The 19,156-nt window shown below is 37.3% G+C and overlaps 2 protein-coding genes across 3 annotated transcripts in view; one reads left to right on the plus strand and one right to left on the minus strand.

Moving 5' to 3' along the window:
* Nucleotides 1–18,003, minus strand: part of LOC146136325 (coronin-7-like) — a 60,860-nt gene extending 42,857 nt beyond the window's left edge. For both annotated transcript variants that reach the window (XM_083395959.1, XM_083395958.1), the window contains exons 1-7: nt 17,907–18,003; nt 16,857–16,953; nt 16,457–16,605; nt 13,180–13,360; nt 12,121–12,197; nt 11,525–11,659; nt 10,371–10,453 (exon numbers count right to left, since the gene is read on the minus strand). In XM_083395959.1, coding sequence (XP_083252085.1) covers nt 10,371–10,453; nt 11,525–11,659; nt 12,121–12,197; nt 13,180–13,360; nt 16,457–16,605; nt 16,857–16,953; nt 17,907–17,966 — 782 coding nt within the window. In that variant the 5' untranslated portion in view covers nt 17,967–18,003. The remainder of the gene's footprint in view (nt 1–10,370; nt 10,454–11,524; nt 11,660–12,120; nt 12,198–13,179; nt 13,361–16,456; nt 16,606–16,856; nt 16,954–17,906) is intronic.
* On the plus strand, nt 153–8,685 carry LOC146136326 (vasorin-like). The gene is made up of 8 exons (XM_083395957.1): nt 153–1,461; nt 1,660–1,801; nt 2,029–2,261; nt 2,724–2,836; nt 5,172–5,402; nt 5,634–5,744; nt 6,003–6,149; nt 6,390–8,685. Exons 1-8 carry the CDS (start codon nt 1,153–1,155, stop codon nt 7,942–7,944), a joined length of 2,841 nt encoding a protein of 946 aa, XP_083252083.1. The 5' UTR covers nt 153–1,152; the 3' UTR covers nt 7,945–8,685.
* Nucleotides 18,004–19,156: the final 1,153 nt, after the last annotated feature.

Genomic DNA, 19,156 nt, shown 5'->3' on the forward strand with positions numbered 1-19,156 from the left:
ACGTTCACTGATACGTGAAAATAGGAGAGGGCCATCTTTCCCTTCTCTGGAGCGTGAAAACATCCCACAGCGGCGAGCGCCTAGCGCGATTACTTCGAGTTCGCGCGTCGGGCGGCAGACTTGGCACTCGGGTGGTTAGCAAATGGACGTTTCGACCATTTAGGCAGCCGGAAAACAAAAGGTAGGATTGCAATGCGTTAGTTCTCTTGCACTTAGTCGCAGAACAGAATGGAAAGTGAATGGATTTAGCTTGGGATATATTTTCATCCAATTGGCTTGAACGTAAGTCGCATAAAAGTTAGGCATGTGTATGCTTGCTATTGCGAGTAACTTTTCTTAAGTAAAAGAACGTGTGTACCTGAGATTGAGCAAATTAGCATCACGATTTTTTGTTGTTGTAAACTTCGTAATGTTTTCTGATGATTTTGTCTGCATCACAGCTTTAGAAATTACAGAGTTTGTTTCCCGCCTAACTCTCTAGTTGCGAGAATCGATTTCAACGTTTGGATGGAATTGGGCGAATTTCTCCCGCTGATTTTTTGACACTTGATAAAAGCAGCAAGCAGCTGGTTAATTAAAACTGCTGTCAGATGTCCACCATTTATATGTAGAGATAATATGTTGACAGATAAAAGTTAGACATACAAAAGTGTGGTTGCGGATTGGTGGTCGGCATAGAACAGCGATTCATTTTGATTTTTGAGAACCGGTTTATGCTAACGTTAAATAGACTGTTGGTGCCACAGTGAAAAAGAGGAACACAAGTTCTTTAATTGCCAATGCTCTATTTGTATTGTGCTACATTGCCAGTGTAGAAAATATACTGATGTTGTCGGACCAGGGCAGTTAGATTCAAGCCAAACGGTTTTAACTACTTAGATATTTACTTTAAATTTACGGGCGGCATTTCCTATCCGGTCGGGGGAGAGACAGCTCTTGTATAACACTTGTTTTTTTCTTTTACAAAGATGCCAAGGGGCGATAAAGGCGCGGTCGAAACGACACAATAACATAGTTTACGTTCGCTTCCTGTTGGCGGCAAACTCGCGCGACTTCGGGTAAAGCCACGAAAAGTCGGCGGGGATCAAACGACCGAAAGACCGCGAAAGGCAAGCAAAGCGGGCGACGGACCAAAGCAAACAAATCCAAACAATGGCGACTGCGACTCCTTTTGTGACGTCATTCAGGAAACGGCAACCCCAGCGACGTCACGATACGACATTTGGCGAGAATTTCATGGATTTACGGAAGACTATGTTGTCGGTCTTCGTGTTGACTCTAGCGACGCTTAGCGGTTCATCAGGCTGTCCTAGTGGATGCCAATGTCGCCAGGACGAGGTCTGGTGCATGAGTATGAACCTGAAGGAAGTGCCAAGGGATATCCCCGAACATGCAAGGGAACTATATTTTTTCGACAACAACATTCAGACCATTCCACAAGGAAGCCTTTCGAGATTAAAGGTACAAAACAAAAGCCTGTAATATATCATACAAAACTTACTATTTAAACACGGTTTAAACTTTCTTTGAAGGAAAGCGAATTTCACATATATTATTAAGATACATATTTACAAAAGTATGGTTCGATAAACTATTGGGTCAAGTGCATTAAATAACCTACGCAGTAAAAAAGTTAACAAATAAAACTTTTTTTTTCAGAATCTGCGTTTAGTGGATTTGTCAATGAACAACATCAGCGACACTGGCTTAATTTCAGCGGAGTTTAGCAAGCTGGAAAGACTCGAGGGTCTGATTCTGTCACACAACCATATCACGACCATTCCAGGAAACTTGTTTGCAGGTAAGTCGGCTCCATACATATTACCTTTAATAATTTGGGAAACCGTTGGGATCGGGGACGTTTAAGAAAAAGACAAATTAAGTAAAGTTTTCGAATGCAGTATTGCCCGCTTCACTAAAGGCTGACGTTTTCTTTCCTAAGATTGGTTGGCTCGTTTATTTACTACTACAACGACGAGAAAAGAATTAAGAAACATTACACGCAAACATAACATGGTTACTTTACAGGTATGAGCAAGTTGACGAGGCTCTACCTGGATGACAACCAAATCAGAAGCATTCATGCTTCGGCCCTACGCAACATGAGCGAACTGGTCGAGTTGAAACTGAGCAAAAACAGATTGCAGAGTTTTCCCAAGATACAAAGGTGCCCCAAGCTGAAACGACTTTGCTTGGATGGAAACCGTATTATTTCTTTTCAGAGAAACAGCCTGACAGATGTGGATCTTGAACAGTTGACGGTGAGAGGAATAACTGCTGGCTTAAAATTTAAAATACTTTTTTTGTTTTGTTGGATTTACATTTGATATTTACAAAACCATGGCAATTTAAGCTAAGAAGAAAGTTGTTTCTGCGTTAAAGGAAAGATTACCTATTATTTTATTGCCTTTTGCAAATATAATTTATCGAATGTTTCTTCTTTTCTTTAATTTGATTTCCTGCTTTTTAAAGTAAAGTGTTTTACTTCGAATCGTTAAACATATTGTTAAGTGCGTCAATTAGGTTTTTTAACCGAGTATTGGTTGCTTTTTCCTGCACAGTAAAATATGTCAGACACCAAGTAAACATTTGTTTAAAATTTAACTCCCAAAAGCAGCAGGCCTGCTTCTTAGGAATGTTTTGTGTTCCTGACACGGGAGTGACTTTTGCCCAGCAACGAAAAGCTGAATACGGTAACGTAACTAATATGTGTTTTGTTGCAGATTGCAAACAACAGTATTTCGAGGCTTCCGAGCACGCTGTTTAAAGACATAAGCAGTCTTCGAGAGTTTGACATCAGTGAAAATCGTTTCAAAGCAGTACCACGTATTATAAGGTAAGCAATTATTCATTTGTTTGATGATTAATTGTTAATGTACCCGGTCAAGTCCGTTTTTTTAAAGGGTAAAAAAAACGGCAGAAGAATTAAAATATTAAACAACGGATAAAATGTTTTGGAACGATTGGATACGATTAGACTTGAGCAAAATACCCTATGTGACGTGACTGAATAAAGAGGTGCACACAAATCGAGCGTACTTTTGACTCCTGTTGGCACACCTGATTAATACGCGGGCGCCAAACAAAGGATTTGGCTTCGTTCGTAAGTGGGAAAACCCAAAACAACGGCGCGAGATCGGGCAGCGACCAACACACCAGGACACGATTATCAGTTGCTGGCGATTTACTGTAACGGGCATTTAAGTCATCGGCCGACGCTGGTAGCTTTTGCGGAGCCGAGTGAAGCAAACACGTCGGCCAACCCGGGAGTAATGGTGTGTTTTTAGAATGGCGGAAACCGGCACGATGGTTAAACGGCCTTTGGGAGTCCACAGCGTGACGGGCCGCCCTTTACTTTTCCACGAATTCCCATTTTTCTGACTGCCAGGGATAGAAAGGCCTCTCCCTCTGGACGTGTGTGTACCTTAGCTAGGCGACTTCACGGCCCAGCGCTTGCAGACGACGACTTTCGATGTTTTAAAATAATAGGCCGATCATTTTTTGCGTTACTAATAGCGGTGGCTTTAAACGGCGAACGGAAAAAATGATTTCTTCTGTTTAAATTAACCCGGGCCGCTATTTGATCATGCCTGGAGTTAGCCATATGCCGCAACCAGTCAAAATTGTTAGAAATATTTCACGAAATTTACGCAAAGAGGGACTTAAAAAGGTATAAAGATGAAAACTATAAATGAAATCAGACTACAACCAAGTGCTGTAAGAACCGTTTTGCTCGGTTAGATGATCGATGATGTAATCTCCAGCGAACATGTTGGCCCATCTAGAGTCGTGTCATCAGTCATGTACAAAACCAGTGATAAGGAAGCATCGAAATAAACAATTTCCAAAGTCGGGTTGCTTATAAGCCGCAAACGTGTTTACAAGATGTTGACGGGGGTTGGCGGTCGACGTTCGGTTTTCTGGCAATAAACATGAAACGACACGGTCGAAATGGGTGGCAGCGACCCGCAGCGACCCGCAGCGACCGGCATTGACGCCACACACTTCGTCCACAGACGAGCCCATAATGACAAATTTGAGTCACAACATCTGTAACTAGCTGTGGGTAAACAAGGCGATATCGAGCAAGGCTAGGCTTGTCTTTGGAGTGATGTATTGTGCTATAGATTCCGCGCCTACCATTTGCTAAACACGCAATGAGCGCTAAAACAATTCTACCTGATTATACATTTTTCACCATATACACTTGTATGTTTTACACATTGTCGTCAAAATTAAAATAAAAACGCTATCATTGGTCAACTTTTATAAAAGCGCGATCATATTGTGCCATTAAAGAGATAAAAAACATAGGGAGTTAATTATCACTTCCAAAGTAAACATCGCTGTCTGTAACCCAAAAATATTGATTTACTGAAATTTATTTTGCCTGTTACAAAATATTTTTTGTTTTGTTTTATAAATTTACAATATTAGATAAATTAAAAAAATGGTGTAATCGATTAAATCTGAAGATATGCAACAACTGCTGTGACACGGAATTCGTAAACGCATTGTGATTATAGTGTCCATACGCCCCCCTGAATAGTTTCTAGCACATTAACGAAATCCTTCAAAGCTTGGGTAAAAAACTATTTTACCATGTGGTCCGATGATCACTGTCAAATCACCAAACGTGGTGGCATTTTAAATCGCGCGAGTAATGACAGGGTAACCACGTAGACGCTTCCTCTTACGGTGTTGGCGCCAGCTCGTAGATACGGGTCTGGAGGTGTGTTCTGGTACACAACGGAACACGATTTATAAAAGATTGGACCATTACAAAAAAGAGGCGGCCAAATTACCTTCTAATTGAGCGCAAATGCGCTTTCTTCCGCACTGACGCACATTACGATCCTCGTAATAATTAGTGCGAATTTGCCCGTGCTTTAATTTGCAACAATTACGTTGATCTAAATCTTCTTCATGGCAATAGACAACCAACTGACACCTATTAGACGCTGCAATTTGGAATATAACTTCAGTGCTATATCGCGAATAATATAACTTTTTCTAGTAATATTTTCTCTTAAAAATCTCATTTATTCAAAATGGCGACAAAGGTGGGGCACCTTCTACTAAATATTTCAAATATTTGATCCAAGCGCTTTAAAACTTTAAAATCTAAATAAACTTTCTTTAAGCGTGACTGACATCGTTTTATTTTTCAGGAACATGACAAGGCTGTCGAAGTTAAATCTCTCGTCCAATGATATTGCAAGCCTCCCGAGCGATCTGATATCAGGAATGAGGCGACTGAAAGTGCTGGATCTCCACAACATGAAGCTTACCACTCTGAGCAAGAATTTCATTCCGAGTGGAGTGTTTTTTAATCTCGCTGATTTCTCGGGCAACTTTTGGCACTGCAACTGTGACATCGAGTGGCTCGCAAAACTAGTCAGGTAACGTTTTTGCGATTATCAACATGTTGAGCATTTCAAATTTCCGTGGTATTTCAAAAAACCTAATTTAATCACCAGCCATTTTGTAAAATATGCGTTCTGTTGTATATGTAGAACAGCCGAATCGGTTTTGATGAATTCGTTGTTTTCAATATAAAATAAAATGCAATGTATACTTTTGGTAAATGTTTTGTCAACTTAAGTGGTTATTAACTATATTGTATATTACAGCGATCACACCAGCGTGTTCATTCCAGCCGAAAAGATACAATGCGAAACACCGAGAAACCTTAAGGGTCGCACCATTGAGTCGCTTACCAAGAAAAGTCTTAATTGCGTCGGGTAAGTAAGCCAAGTGCCTAATTTGTTTATTTATTCGTTGTTTTTTCTACAATTACTAACACGTAATTTAACAAGTGGGATTGCGGTACAAGAAAATGTTGACTGCGCAGGAAAAATAAATTATTAACAATAACCTTACCACTAAGTTTTCCTTCCACGTCTATGACATCAAACATTGCAATTGTGAAGCCGTAGTTTATCATGCATTTTCGTTTCTACTTGTACTTGCATTGCATAACACCGATCCATATTATTTAGCGCCAACGGCGGAACTGGCAACTTAGGCTCGGTTGAGCCTCCAGTGACTCCAAAAAAGAAGCCTAATATCGACCTGTGCGACGGTTTCTACTGCAACAACGGTGGCTCGTGCTTCATCAACGTCACCTCGTCTCTACCGACTTGCATGTAAGGCTGTTATATGTTTGAGTGTACACAGTATAACTGTCATTTTAGGACAAGGGCAGTACGAAACATATAGGTTGACATGCTATCTCTTTTATGTTGAATGTTTAGTACTGTTTGTCATTTTTTAAGTTGTTTAAAAAAACAAATACTGTAAAAAATTAATCAACTTTTTTAACTATATATGCAGCACAAAATACGTCGTTGATGCTAGATTAATTTTGTATTTTTTCTTTTATAAAGTTGCACCCCTGGCTGGAGTGGTCTCGTGTGCCAAAAGCCGATCGTGACGCCGACTCCCTTCGTACCCACGACCACTACGTCACGAAACGTCATACCGCCGTCACCGACCTCATCGAGTAGACCAACCCTGCACTTCGACGAGCGCTCGATCAAAGCAACGTCGGCGGACGTTTTTCTCCCGAGGATCGACACGATGGTGACAATATCTATTGCGATCCGACAAGGCGCTAAGTTTCGCCTTTATCGCGAGTACAACGCTAGGCCGATCTCTCAGCCTTACACCGTCAGCGGCCTGGAGCCCGGTAACCATTACAAGATCTGCATCATCGTTACGGACATCAGTAACAACGGACGGAAGATCGAGGACCGGATGTGCGGCGAGGTGAGCACCCCAGAAGCGACAACTGCAGCAGCCCCGGTCGCCCACACTGTTGCCACTGTGGCGAAACAGCCACAGCCAGCTGACGATAAAGTCCGACCCGCGCTCGTGCCCAACCAACATGGCAACTCCGAACAGAGTAATGAACAGGATCAGGGGCATACCATAAACGAGCCTGCCAAAGCCGAGTTCCAGCTGCTCTATCCAGCTCTGGGTGCCAGTTTGGGGGCTTTTGTCATTCTTATCGTGATCGTGATGTTTTACGTGTGCTACCGCAACAAGCAGAAGCTCAAGCACAAAGACGCCAACGACAACGGACCGCCGGGATCGCTCAGACGAGAATACACGCGGGAAAACCCCGGGCCCGAGAGCGAGATGATGATGTCCACGCAGCAGCAACACGTTCACTACATCACGCAACAACCCTCTGTCACATCTACACTGACCCAACAAAATGGAGATATGCACCAGGCGCCACATCCCAGCATTCAGGCGATTTGCGTGTCGCCAAAACGAGTGGGAACGCCGCCTAAAACCGGCTCGTTGGGGAGGAGCAGCAACTCCGGCAGCAGCGTAACACAAGTTGCTCCTTACGTCTACGATCGTCAGAGATGCTACTCGACCGGTTCGGGTAACGGACTGCACCAGCTCCAGCCTCAGGGCATCGATGATATGCGATGTGGGTCAACACCAACTCAGGCTAGTTATCCGACCAATGGCGCTTCGTACAGCGGTCACGTGCCCTACACGTCATCCCACGTGCCGCCAGCAATGTTGACAAATCGCAATCAGGATTATGTGTACAGGGCGCCGCCGCAACAGCAGCGTCACATGTCTCCAGAAACTTACGGCGAAAGTTGCTATCCTGTACACGTCGTGCCCACGGTGGTGATGCCGACCAGAGGCACAAGCACCACCGTAAACCAGTACCACCAAGGACCCATTTCGGCCACAACTGTCGCCCCGGAATGCACTTATAGACCTATTAACACGCCGGCCCCCATTACCGGGTATGCGCCTATGATAACCCGGCAACCGATGCACTATTCTCCGCAGAAGCAGGTTGCCAGTCCCAGGGGCTACTACGCGGGTCGCGAACCAATGACATCGGAAACGTACAGACCCACGATTACGTCCACCCATATTGGGGCGTTTCAAGATACCCTCGTTATGTAAAGGCGCGCTTGTTATGGCTGTGATTGATATATTGCGTTTGTTTTCCTTTTATCTCTTTTATACGGCGTTACGCCATCGTTCAGCTAGAGCTGCCATAAAATTCATTTACGCAAACTTTGTTCGTAAAGCGGATTTTCCACGTTATTTACGCAACAGAATGTGATTTAGGTAGAGCGTTGTGTTTGTTATACAGTTATGCGCTTTGCCTTAGCCCTAAATTGCCAACGAACTGACGAAATTTTTCTCGTAATTGAACCGAATATCGTTGTAAGACTATTTTGATAATCTGGCTACACAATAGGTCTTCTGTTAGGAATGCCAGTTCCTGATAACGCAACACGTCCATGTAAAACATGTGAGACGTCACAAACGTACAACTGCGTAGCGTACTTTTCCAAGGCAAGAGAAACATTGCGTATATGTAAAAAAAACAAGTGCTCATCTTTGCCATCTTCCGTGCTTCGCTTGTGTAGCACATGTCAAAAAGCATTCACTTGTTTATTCAGCCCTATTGTGTGCGTTCCAAAGTTCAAGCTGTGTAAACGCAACAAAACATTGAAGGAATTCGCTTTGCCGCTCACGCGCCAACGTCTTCCGCTTTCAAATGTGTCCAATTTCCTTATTTTATACGTTAATCTATTTTTTTTACTATTATTACCACGTGCGGCGCTAAACGTTCTATATTGCTCTTGCTTATTTCACTACAAATCAATAAAGTCAAATCTCGTCGCCCGGCGAGTTTAAATACTTGTTTGAGTGGAAAAGTGCTCAGTCTTTCTCGTGAATCAAACTTAATCTTTGCATATCGATTTGCCACGAATCATTTCAAAAAGGTTCAAATGGAAACAAACGTTATAACAATGATTTTCACCCGCGGAGTAAATAATTTTTTTTACCTCAAATTTTATGCGTGACACACCCATAGCATGTTTTCTGTCTATTAAAAATAAACATAAACTATCGGGGCCTATTTAAATTGCAATTGTTCGAACTTAGATAAGCGATCAAAGTTACGCTCCCCGAGAGTATTTTCCCTATACTTATTCTATGTTACAACCGGCTACATTTAGGGGGGCTTTTTGCAGTTCGCGCAAATCTTTTTTTGCAATATGGCCATTATATAATAAGTAACAACAAGATAAACGCATTTTTGCGATTCGTGCGAACGTTTTAGGTGGTAGTGCACTCCAAGAAATTATACCTCGCTCAAATATTCTAGTTCCTAAGAACCAATTTCGATTGATAACTTCTGTTCAGGGCGAGTATTTTTTGGCCTAAAAAATGAGAAATTTCGACCTATAAAATTAAAATTTTGACCAAAAAATTTTGTTTTTTGACAAAATTTGATCTATTAGAAATATATTTATTTAAACATCGCATGGTTGTATGAAGTGCGTCGTCAGTCACATGTTTTACTGACGACCGGTGGAATGCAAATTTGTATTTTTTGTCGGGTTTATGCAAAACTCTTGAAAATGCTAAGTTGATATTTTGGCATATGACAAAGACAAACGACTATGAAAATTCCAAAGAAAGGCAAGACGTTGGTTATTTAAGAATTGTTTTGAGTAAACAGTTAGGTTGAAACGTGAGGAAAAATAATTGTAAACAAAAATAAATTACCAAGACCTAGAAAAATTCCAAAACAGGAAATAGGATATTTGCAAATCTTAACCGAAAAAAAGACACAGCAAAAACTTTTATACTTGTCTAAATCAAAGATAAGCAACCGTCTAAAGCAAAAACGAAGCTCGAGCTTAACCTTATGCTATAAACTAGGCCTAATTGGTTAATTTTTCCCGCTTGCGTATACCGTTTATTACTCCAATGAAGATATATTACAGTCAAACTGTTGTTGGATGTAATTTAAAACTAAATTTTGGTACAATTTTAAAATAAACAACATTTTAAAAAGTCCACTGAAATTTTTTGGTAATTCTGAACGATTCGACTTAAAATAATTTTAACAAATTTTGACATAACGTGTAAATTTTGACAATTTTTTTTTTGAAAGTCTAAAATAACTAACTGCTCCACTAGTGTGTACAAAATGTTTTTGGCATGATACTTAACTAATATCTGAGGAAAGAGCAAGCTACAGGAGAATTACTATATCGCATAGGCTAAAATTCCGTGTACTGATCTTCTAAGATTGTTAAAAAGTTGTTTACAGTCTCGCTTAGGAAAAAGTGTATAGTTTAGTGGTTAGCAGGTTGTAAAACGGTATAAAACCAACGTTTCAAAACGCTTTTCACTAACCAGCTCTTTGCCGCCTATGCGCGGTTAATATTCGAAAATTAATTAACCGCCAGGTAACGTGACAAGATACACAATTAGACTGGTAAAACAAGTTCTAAATCAACAAAGATCTTAATCAAGGAGTGTTCGAATATTTTTTTTTCTTTTAAACAAATAATTTAACTTACCCAGCACTGGAACCAAGTTCAAGGCTTTGTAGAGCAGTTGAAATGTTTCGGTCATCAAAAACTTTAAGTTCTCTTCCCCTGCTCTGCAACATACAAACCGAGGTTAGTCGTTTAATGGAAGACTTAAGGCCCGTTTACACTACAGCTGCACTGAGCTGAGCAAAGCGTAATTTACATTTAAATTCTATTGTTTCTAGCTTTTTACGCTTTGCTTAACTCAAGACCCGTGCAGCTGAAAAAACGCTTTGGAGCGATTTTCACGCTTTACGTAATACCTTCCATCGAGGCAAGCAGGTAAAAGAAAAGACTAAAACCTAAACCTGTATAATTTTTTGGGCAGAGCATATATTGCCTTTCGTGTTACTGTTCACCTAAAAGAAGTGCGAGTTCGTTAGAGCACAAAATCTATTTTTTTAATTACTTATTTTATGACGTCTCGTTTTCACTTAGCTTACTGAGATAATCTCTTTTTTTTATTGTGCTGATAGTTTTATGTGACAATGCCTTAGGTTTTTAGTAAACCTGGGGTCACAAAAGGTTGTCTAGGTGTGGGTGGACCCGAGCATTTTTTTCAAAAAAAATAATAAAACGAAAGGAAAATATAAATAAACTAAGGAACAAGAAAAGAAAAATCACAAACACATCTAACAATTATATTTATTACATTTGTGACTGTGAACCAATCGCGTTAACATCGTCTCATTACGCCTGTTTTTAATTGATTGCTAAAGCACTTCAATAATAATGACATTCTTGTCAAATCAGCAATGAATTGGCGAAGAGTGCCAACGTTTCGACAACTATCAAGATTGTATTTGACGGTGATTCATGACTTCCATGCCAAAATTTAAGGTGTCCCGTAAAAAGGTGAGGAGCCACTGTTCTAAATTTAAGGTTTTGCAAAACAAAAAAAAACATGTTTTCTACTCAAAACCGATTTCACTTAAACCTCGGCAGTTTTTTACTATACTTCTTTAGCATTCTGTTATGAAGCATTATATTATAAATCCTTGGCCGGCCTAAACAAAGTTGGTGTCCACATAGAATTTTTGCAATACAGTCTGCCGTCTAAAAACAGCCTTGCCGTTTTTTGCTGTTCGACAATGCAATGCATTATTTGTACAGTAGAATGGTGCAATGCACATAGCACTAACTGATGTAAATCCAGTTGTAATAACTTTTCCAGTTCCTCCAAGCCAAAGTACCCTGGAATCTTTGTGGTTGTCATGAGCCTTGGCGTGTGACACCACTTTGCTGGCTCTTGGGTCAACCACATGTAGAAATTTGCTCTACACAGAACAGTAAGGTATAGCATTATAAAAAAAGGAAGAGTTTTAGTCTAAATTATTGTTCATAAGTATACTGTTCAGGGGTTCTTAAACTTTTTGACTCCTAAAAATAACTTTTCCATGAGTGGACCAGGGTAACATGAAATGTTTTGACGTTATAACAAGTAGACATTTAATTTATTTGAGAAAAAGGTGCCAAAGCTTTTTTTATTAAACTGTGCTCTTCTTATTTCACATCAGTTTTCATATTATACACATTTCATATAGGCTTCATGGACCCCTAAACCTAGTTTATGTACCCCCAAGCAGTCCAAGCACATACCACGGTTTAACTATACATTCTTAAAACATATTTATAAGCAAGGTATCTAATAGGTGGCAGAGATTATGAAGTTTAGTCAAACAAATTTGGTAAAGAATGTATGTAAAACACAATGTGAAACACATGGTGCAAAGTATACCTTTGTTGTACAAGCAATCTGTCTTCCATCCATACACCAAGATATAGACTGAATGATATCACCATCAACACTGCAATCTTAAAAAACAAAGTGTGAAGATCTGGTTTTAAATTTTATTACATCTGTAATTCAGGTGGCCATTGAAAGCTACTGAATATATGTTTTACAACTAATAAAAAATGTACAAATTGTTTAAATAACCACTTTTATTAATCCAACATAAATGAGATAGAACTCAAAGCTTCATTGGCAATAACCATTGCAGTGTGACACCTTTGGTATTTTTGTAATCGTGTGTTTTTAGTAGTGCCTTTTTTGGCTGTGCCACACATTCTGCAGACATCATATGTTGTTGGTGTATATATTATATGCCAGCAATTGATTATGTTTCAAATCAAAAATGACTTGGGTGAAAATGTTCATGGAATAGTACAGTTAACACCATCACATGACTCACTAGTTAAAATAAGGAAATCATGCAAATTCCAATACAAATTCTGTTAGTGACAGTTGTTGGTATAAATCAGTGGCTTTTCAAATTGGGGTCTGTGGGACCCTTTGGGGTTAGTAAGGAAGTTTTAAGGGTCAGCGCAACTTGTTTTCAATTTATTGACTGATAAACTATAATATCCAAAGCACATCCTTATTGGATTTAGGTTGTGTATGTAGTAAGTAGTTTATATGAGTAGAGATTTAAATACATGGATATATTAAACATGAATATATCACAAACATGGGTCTGCAACCTCCAAGTTGCTGCCTGGTGTCAGTCTGTGAGAAACTTTTGACAGATTAGGGTTATTTTGAAATATCTATTATACGTCAAAAAATATTTAAACTATTTGACGAGCAAGAAATTTCGGAATATAGCAGACCTGCAAACCAACTTAGGTGATTCAACCAAGTACTTTCATGAGAGCAGTGTTATAAAGACTGGACAAGACTAATAATAATTTATTTAATACCGGACAACTGAAAATGCAAAAAAGGTTGACAGTCCCTGTCCTTTGATGAAAGTACAACATATTGACAGCATTCTAAAATACATGAAATATTTACCCAACACATGGCATCCTTTTTGCAAATCCCATGTCTGAATCTGGTTACCAGTGGATACAGCAAATATTTCAGAAAGTGGATGATGCTGGATAGTCTCTGGTCTTGCGCCAAAGCCTTTGAATGTTTTTGATGGCTTTATATTCACACAGGAACCAGATGAAGGCAAATTCCAAATTTTAACCTTGAAAATTAAATTTCTTGAATAAAATCACAGCTAAACTTGGTTACACATAACACCAGTGATTTCATATAACATTTCAGAATTTGTATCACTTTTCTCGACCATTTTCAAATTTAATACATTTCCATAGCAGGTTAAAAATGATAAAATAATCAACATTTCATAAATTTAGACCCAGAACTTTAAAGATATCCAATTTTTAAATTGGAATGAATTTGTCACTAGGTGGCGGTAATGAATGTAATGCAGTTTTTTTTTGCTAAAATTGTAGTCATTTCAAACTGAACTTCTACAATTTGAGCTCATTTTGAAGGTGAAGACAAGGCCTTCTAATTAAGAGTACACGCCATTTAAGATTTCCTTTAAAAATTTATTTACAATAAAGTAAACAAAATCTTATGAATTTACCTTTATGGTTCATAACATAAAACAATCATCTTTAAAAAAATATTTGGGAATAAAATGTTAACTATATTCATGTAGTGCAAAAGTGCATGTACGTTTCTCACAAGCAGAATAAATTCTTCAGCCTGACTTCTTTAGATGAGCATGGTAGAGTATATAATACAAATATTTTAACTGGTAACAAAAGTTATATAATATGTTCCACATTATTAGTAAAAATTATTTGTGTTAGACATATGTCTTTATTTACATGTGAGACTGATAATTGCCAAATTATTTAAAATATAATCATATTTTATACAAAAATAATCATACTTTATAGGGTCTTTTTAGTTTTGGGTTTTATATGTTTAACAAACTTGGAGAAAATACGGCCAGCAGAGTCGTTTTATTAGGCCGGCATATCTTTTTTTCTAGTCTCGCTAATTGAGAATTCATCTGCAAATCTATTTTAGCCTGTTTTTTTGTTTTTTTAGAAAATGTTTACTATGGAGTCGGAAAGGTAGATATGTTAACATTGGCATAACTTTTTATATGTTTGGTTATAATATATTTGTAGCCTAGTGTTAAAAGGGATTGATCCAGGCATGCAGAAAAAAAAAATTTTTGCCAGTTTTAAATGTTTCAAAGAAAATTTCATATGCGATTGATGACTCTCATCTGTCTTTTCAATATTAACTTTTTCATTTTAAACCCAAATAGTCAGAATTTTTTAGTCGCAGCGAGGGTGTTTCTCAACTTCTAACACATTAAAAGCTTTCTTATGCTTTCTGTTTCTATAGCGTCATGTTGTTGGTTATGAGATCCTCTTTTTGAACCGGCCAAAAATTATCTTGCTAATGCGGCCCGCTATTAACATTTTTTTCCCACCCCAGGTCTAAGGTTCAATTATATGTCTGAACTCTGAGTATTAAAAAACAGCTTTGTACAGAAAATATAGGTTGAGATATGGAAGTTGTAGTAAATGAGTGCTGTGAAGGCAGCTCCACTTTATGGACTTACACTTGACCGGCTTAAGATGTGGAATTATCTTTGTTGAATTAAACTCCTAAATTGTAGAAAACTTTAGAAAAAATTTTTGCTTAGAAACGTCAACAGCTGCAGAGGCATGACTTCATTGTCCAACAACAGGCCAGTTATTTGCAAACTGAAAAAACAATTATATACCTAGAAATATATATAATTATATATATATAGAAATATATAATTATATAAAATTTAATTTATAATTATATATATTTCTATGGATGAGAAACCACCAATGTACTAGTGGACTTTTGACTTTGTAGTAATATCAGACAGCCTGAAACACAACACAAGGGTATTGTTTTCACAAACACTCAGTTCAATGTAGATTTCTGTAAAACAACTAATAGTACTTCAAAGATAGAGCAGTAAATAGAATAAGATAAACTTCAGTGATTTGACCTGTCACAAGAAAGACTTAAGGGTTGGTGCAAAGTGGAACTTTTTACCACATCTTCTGTTAATCGACTAGTTTCTAGAGGCAGCTTACAAAAACTTGATGAGCAGCAAGTTGTAGCACTAAAACAACTGTGTAAATTTACAAAAAACACAAATCTTGTAAGTATAATCACGCTTAAGCCACCCAATTGAAGAAGAAAATCACCCAATTAAAGAAGAAAATTTGGTAATTTTCCTATGCCTTGCGCCCCCCTACGAAAAGCAATTCGGCATTTTCAATTAAATATTACTGGGACAGCTTAAAAATAGCGAAGTGTGTTGTCGGTCGCGCGAAGCACGAAAAAAAAATTGAGTTTAATTAGTTGAATTGGCGCTAAACTGTAAATTCAGGAGGCTTTTCGCACTGGGCACACAATAAATTTTTCGTGCTCAACACATTGATTTTTATCGAGCTGATATTGACCAGACGTGTTGTGAGGGCATTTACTCCACAGTTGTAAGGCTTTTTTGTCGAGCGCAAATAAAAATGCCAAGCGCAAAAATTAAACATTGTGTTATTGTGTTTCAAACGATGTGACGACACAAAATACAACGGCAATATTGCAAAAAAATTATAGATTCGCGCAGAAAAGTTGGGAGTCTCCCTGTTGCTAGTCTGTTATCATATATAAAATATGGATAAAAATTAGTTTAAATGGGGGATGGCTTTTATCGTTTATCAATAAGTTAGCAAAATTGCAATTTAATAGGGTCGTTATACCTTCGATGATATGAAAAGATGCAAAGGCACTCAAAGAGGCTTTGAGCTAAAACGTAGTCAACAAAAGGAGAACGCTCAAGTTTCGCGCGGAGGGGGAAAATTTTCCAGGTTCAATCTTAAAATTGGCTGAAACAGAGTTTGTACATCCTTGTAGGAATGGTGTATAACCCAAATGAAACCATTATAATCATTGAAAATACTTAAATATTAATTTAGAGCTCGCACCCCCCTAAGAATTGCTTGGCGCCCCCCTAGGGGGGCGCGGCCCCCCGGTTAAGAACCGCTGCTCTAGTGGTATTATTGCTATGACTCAAAACTTTGTTTTCTAGGAAAGTATGTAATTTCAAATAAATTAATAAGAAACAAAGAATGTCATACTTTATGGGTTGGGCGATTTGACATGATGTCTTTGTATAAAATGAAGTAAATTGACAATAAATATAATTAAACTAATCAAGTTGCACATAGTTTTATGTTGCACTTAAATTGGGAAACAATCAACTTACAGTTGAATCTTCAGATGCGGATATCAACAAGTCATGATTAAAGGGGGAAAATACAAAGTCTGTGATTGGTCCAGAATGTGCAGCTAAATTTTCTTCCTTTCCTTTTCTTCCGCAATCGTTAACTCCAAATATTCCAAGCTGCCCACTACCTAATTTAGGAAAAAATGTTATTAGGACATAAAAAAACTTTTATGTGTTAGGATTAAAATAATTGAAACTTGATTTTAACTTAAAATTTCTCTACATGTCAAAGATTACTACATAATAATTATTTATTAAAATAATTCAAACAATGAGTGGTGTAATATCCTGTCCTTAAATGATTATAACTTTTTTTATTTTACAAACCTGTAAGTTGTAAAATCATAATACTTTTTTTCTTTTAAATAACTCAACTTACTTGCTTGCCCAATATTAACTGCAAGATACTTGGCACTGCAAGCAACATGGTTACTGAAAGAGTTGGGGGTATCCACAGACAAATCAGTAAAACAATTCTAAAAATAAGAAAATGTTTCAAATAAAACAAAAACACTAATTAAAAGTGATGATCTGTAAATTTATAAACAGAAAGGAATCAAACAGGCAATAAATCTAAACATAATCATAATTACTAAACTATATATTAACATATTAACGCCACATACCGTAGCGATAGGGAGTGGTTTTCCTATCCCCAATGCTCTTATTTTGATGTCACAATGCATGTGACCAACACCCAAACCAAGGGTTATTGGTGTGATGCAATTCATTTTACTTGATACGGCTTACATACTAGCGGCTTGAATCACTGTGGTATGTTACCATGTGTACTGAGATTTGTGAATATATTCTCAACAAGCAATATCAACAGAGTTAACTGACTCTGTCTAGAGTTCAAGAAGTTAAGGACAGATATCTTAGCGACCTGCTCCTTGGATGTCAGGTATAATAAGGAACATGTAAACTACTTAAGCATCCGCCGGCTGTTGCCTTACGGGCCAGCGCCTACTTACCCATAGCAACTACATCTTCTAATCACCAAACATACATATTACAATTTCACACAAAGCAAAAAGGCGACCACAGTTATTTGTTCTTATATTGCCGGTTAGGTCAATTTTTTAAATATATGTCTTTTTTATAAATATATATTGTATGTAATTTGATGTATTACAAAAAATATTAATCAGGACTGTAAAACTGAAACATGCTCTAGAAAATGACTATTTTGTTGAATAGAGTTTTTTTGATGTTTATTTATATTTGCATAAGACTTTGGCTGAATTTTAGCTTTTAAGATAACTTATATGGTGAGGCAGAAGTAAATTTGTGGAATTATTGAAGCAAACACTTGACTTAGCCACTAGTTTTCTTCAAAGCTTTAAAAATCTTTAAATACTTGTGCTCTTAGTGTCAACACCTTTGTATAAAATTAAAAATATTAAACATTGATTTTGTCTCAACTCACCTCACGTTTTGCTGGTTTTGGAATGCTATTTTTATACTTTGATGCTTTAAATCTGTGCATAATTACTTGATAATTTTGCTTAGCAAATTGCCTAATAAATACTGCATAATTAGAAGAAAAAATTTTTTAGAAAAAAACATGAAAGAATAACAAGAATACAGAAAAATGCAAAATCTCAGGTTAGAAATGCAAACTAGCTCAACAAAGCATTGTATTTTAGCATCGGTAAGGCTTTTAACAAAGTACATGCTAAAAGTTATTTTTTCATGAATTTATTGTGTATTAATATTAACACTGCATTAAATAGCACAATGTTTTATGTTTTTGGTCAAATATCTTTGCATTCTTTAGCAGGTATACAAACCCAATTCGTTTAAGCAATACATGTGCACACCTAAATCTAGAAAAATGTTAAGCTCTGGATTTAAAACCTCAGGTGTGCAATAAAACATCTTTGCACATATTAAAATTTTGCATGGCAGATCAAAAATATCTGAAATACATGGCATTTCTTTGCTAAGATCTTAGGTGTGCACTGGGCAGCGAAAGGCATGTAGATGTGGCCATGAAGTTTTTTTGAACACCTGAGGGTCGGAATCCTTTGTCAATTTAACTTTTTTTTTAATTTGAATGTGCACACAAAAAGCTTTGAACACATCCTGAGTGTGCACCTGAAACAAAAGGCAGACTGGCCGTATCTAAGGATGCCAAAAAGTCTTGTCATTTGTTCTATTAAAATTTTTGGCGCTAAACTAGAATTCTAATACATTTCGTCCAGCGGTTAATACTGCTAAAATTATTTGGGTTATGGTGCAAGTGTTCATTTGGAAGGGACAAGTGTTAATATTATCTTAATTCTTCTGTATTGATTTCCTTCTTGAAATTATTTTCATTCCTATTTTTCTTTTTGACAAAGTGGTTCGTTACTGCATAAAAGGGCCATGGAACTAATCTAGAATCCTGAAGCGGACATTATGCATATTTTACGTTTATAAACATATATTAAAAACATTTTTAAAGTTATACAAAAACTTTAAAGTTATGATTTTTGGCAAATGATTTAAAAACAAATATTAAGTATGGGGATTTCCCAAAAATAAAACTATCTCAAATGCGGAAGTTAAAAGTTGTTTTGTATTACAGATCAGTATTTTATATTTTAAAATAAAGTTTGGTAAATCATTCTGTAAATCATTATGTCTGATAAAGACCGAATATGATGGATACGTAAATATGATTTTTATCGCAGG

Source organism: Ascidiella aspersa, chromosome 8 (assembly GCF_963924565.1).
Source record: "Ascidiella aspersa chromosome 8, kaAscAspe10.2, whole genome shotgun sequence".
NCBI classification, from domain to species: domain Eukaryota; kingdom Metazoa; phylum Chordata; class Ascidiacea; order Phlebobranchia; family Ascidiidae; genus Ascidiella; species Ascidiella aspersa.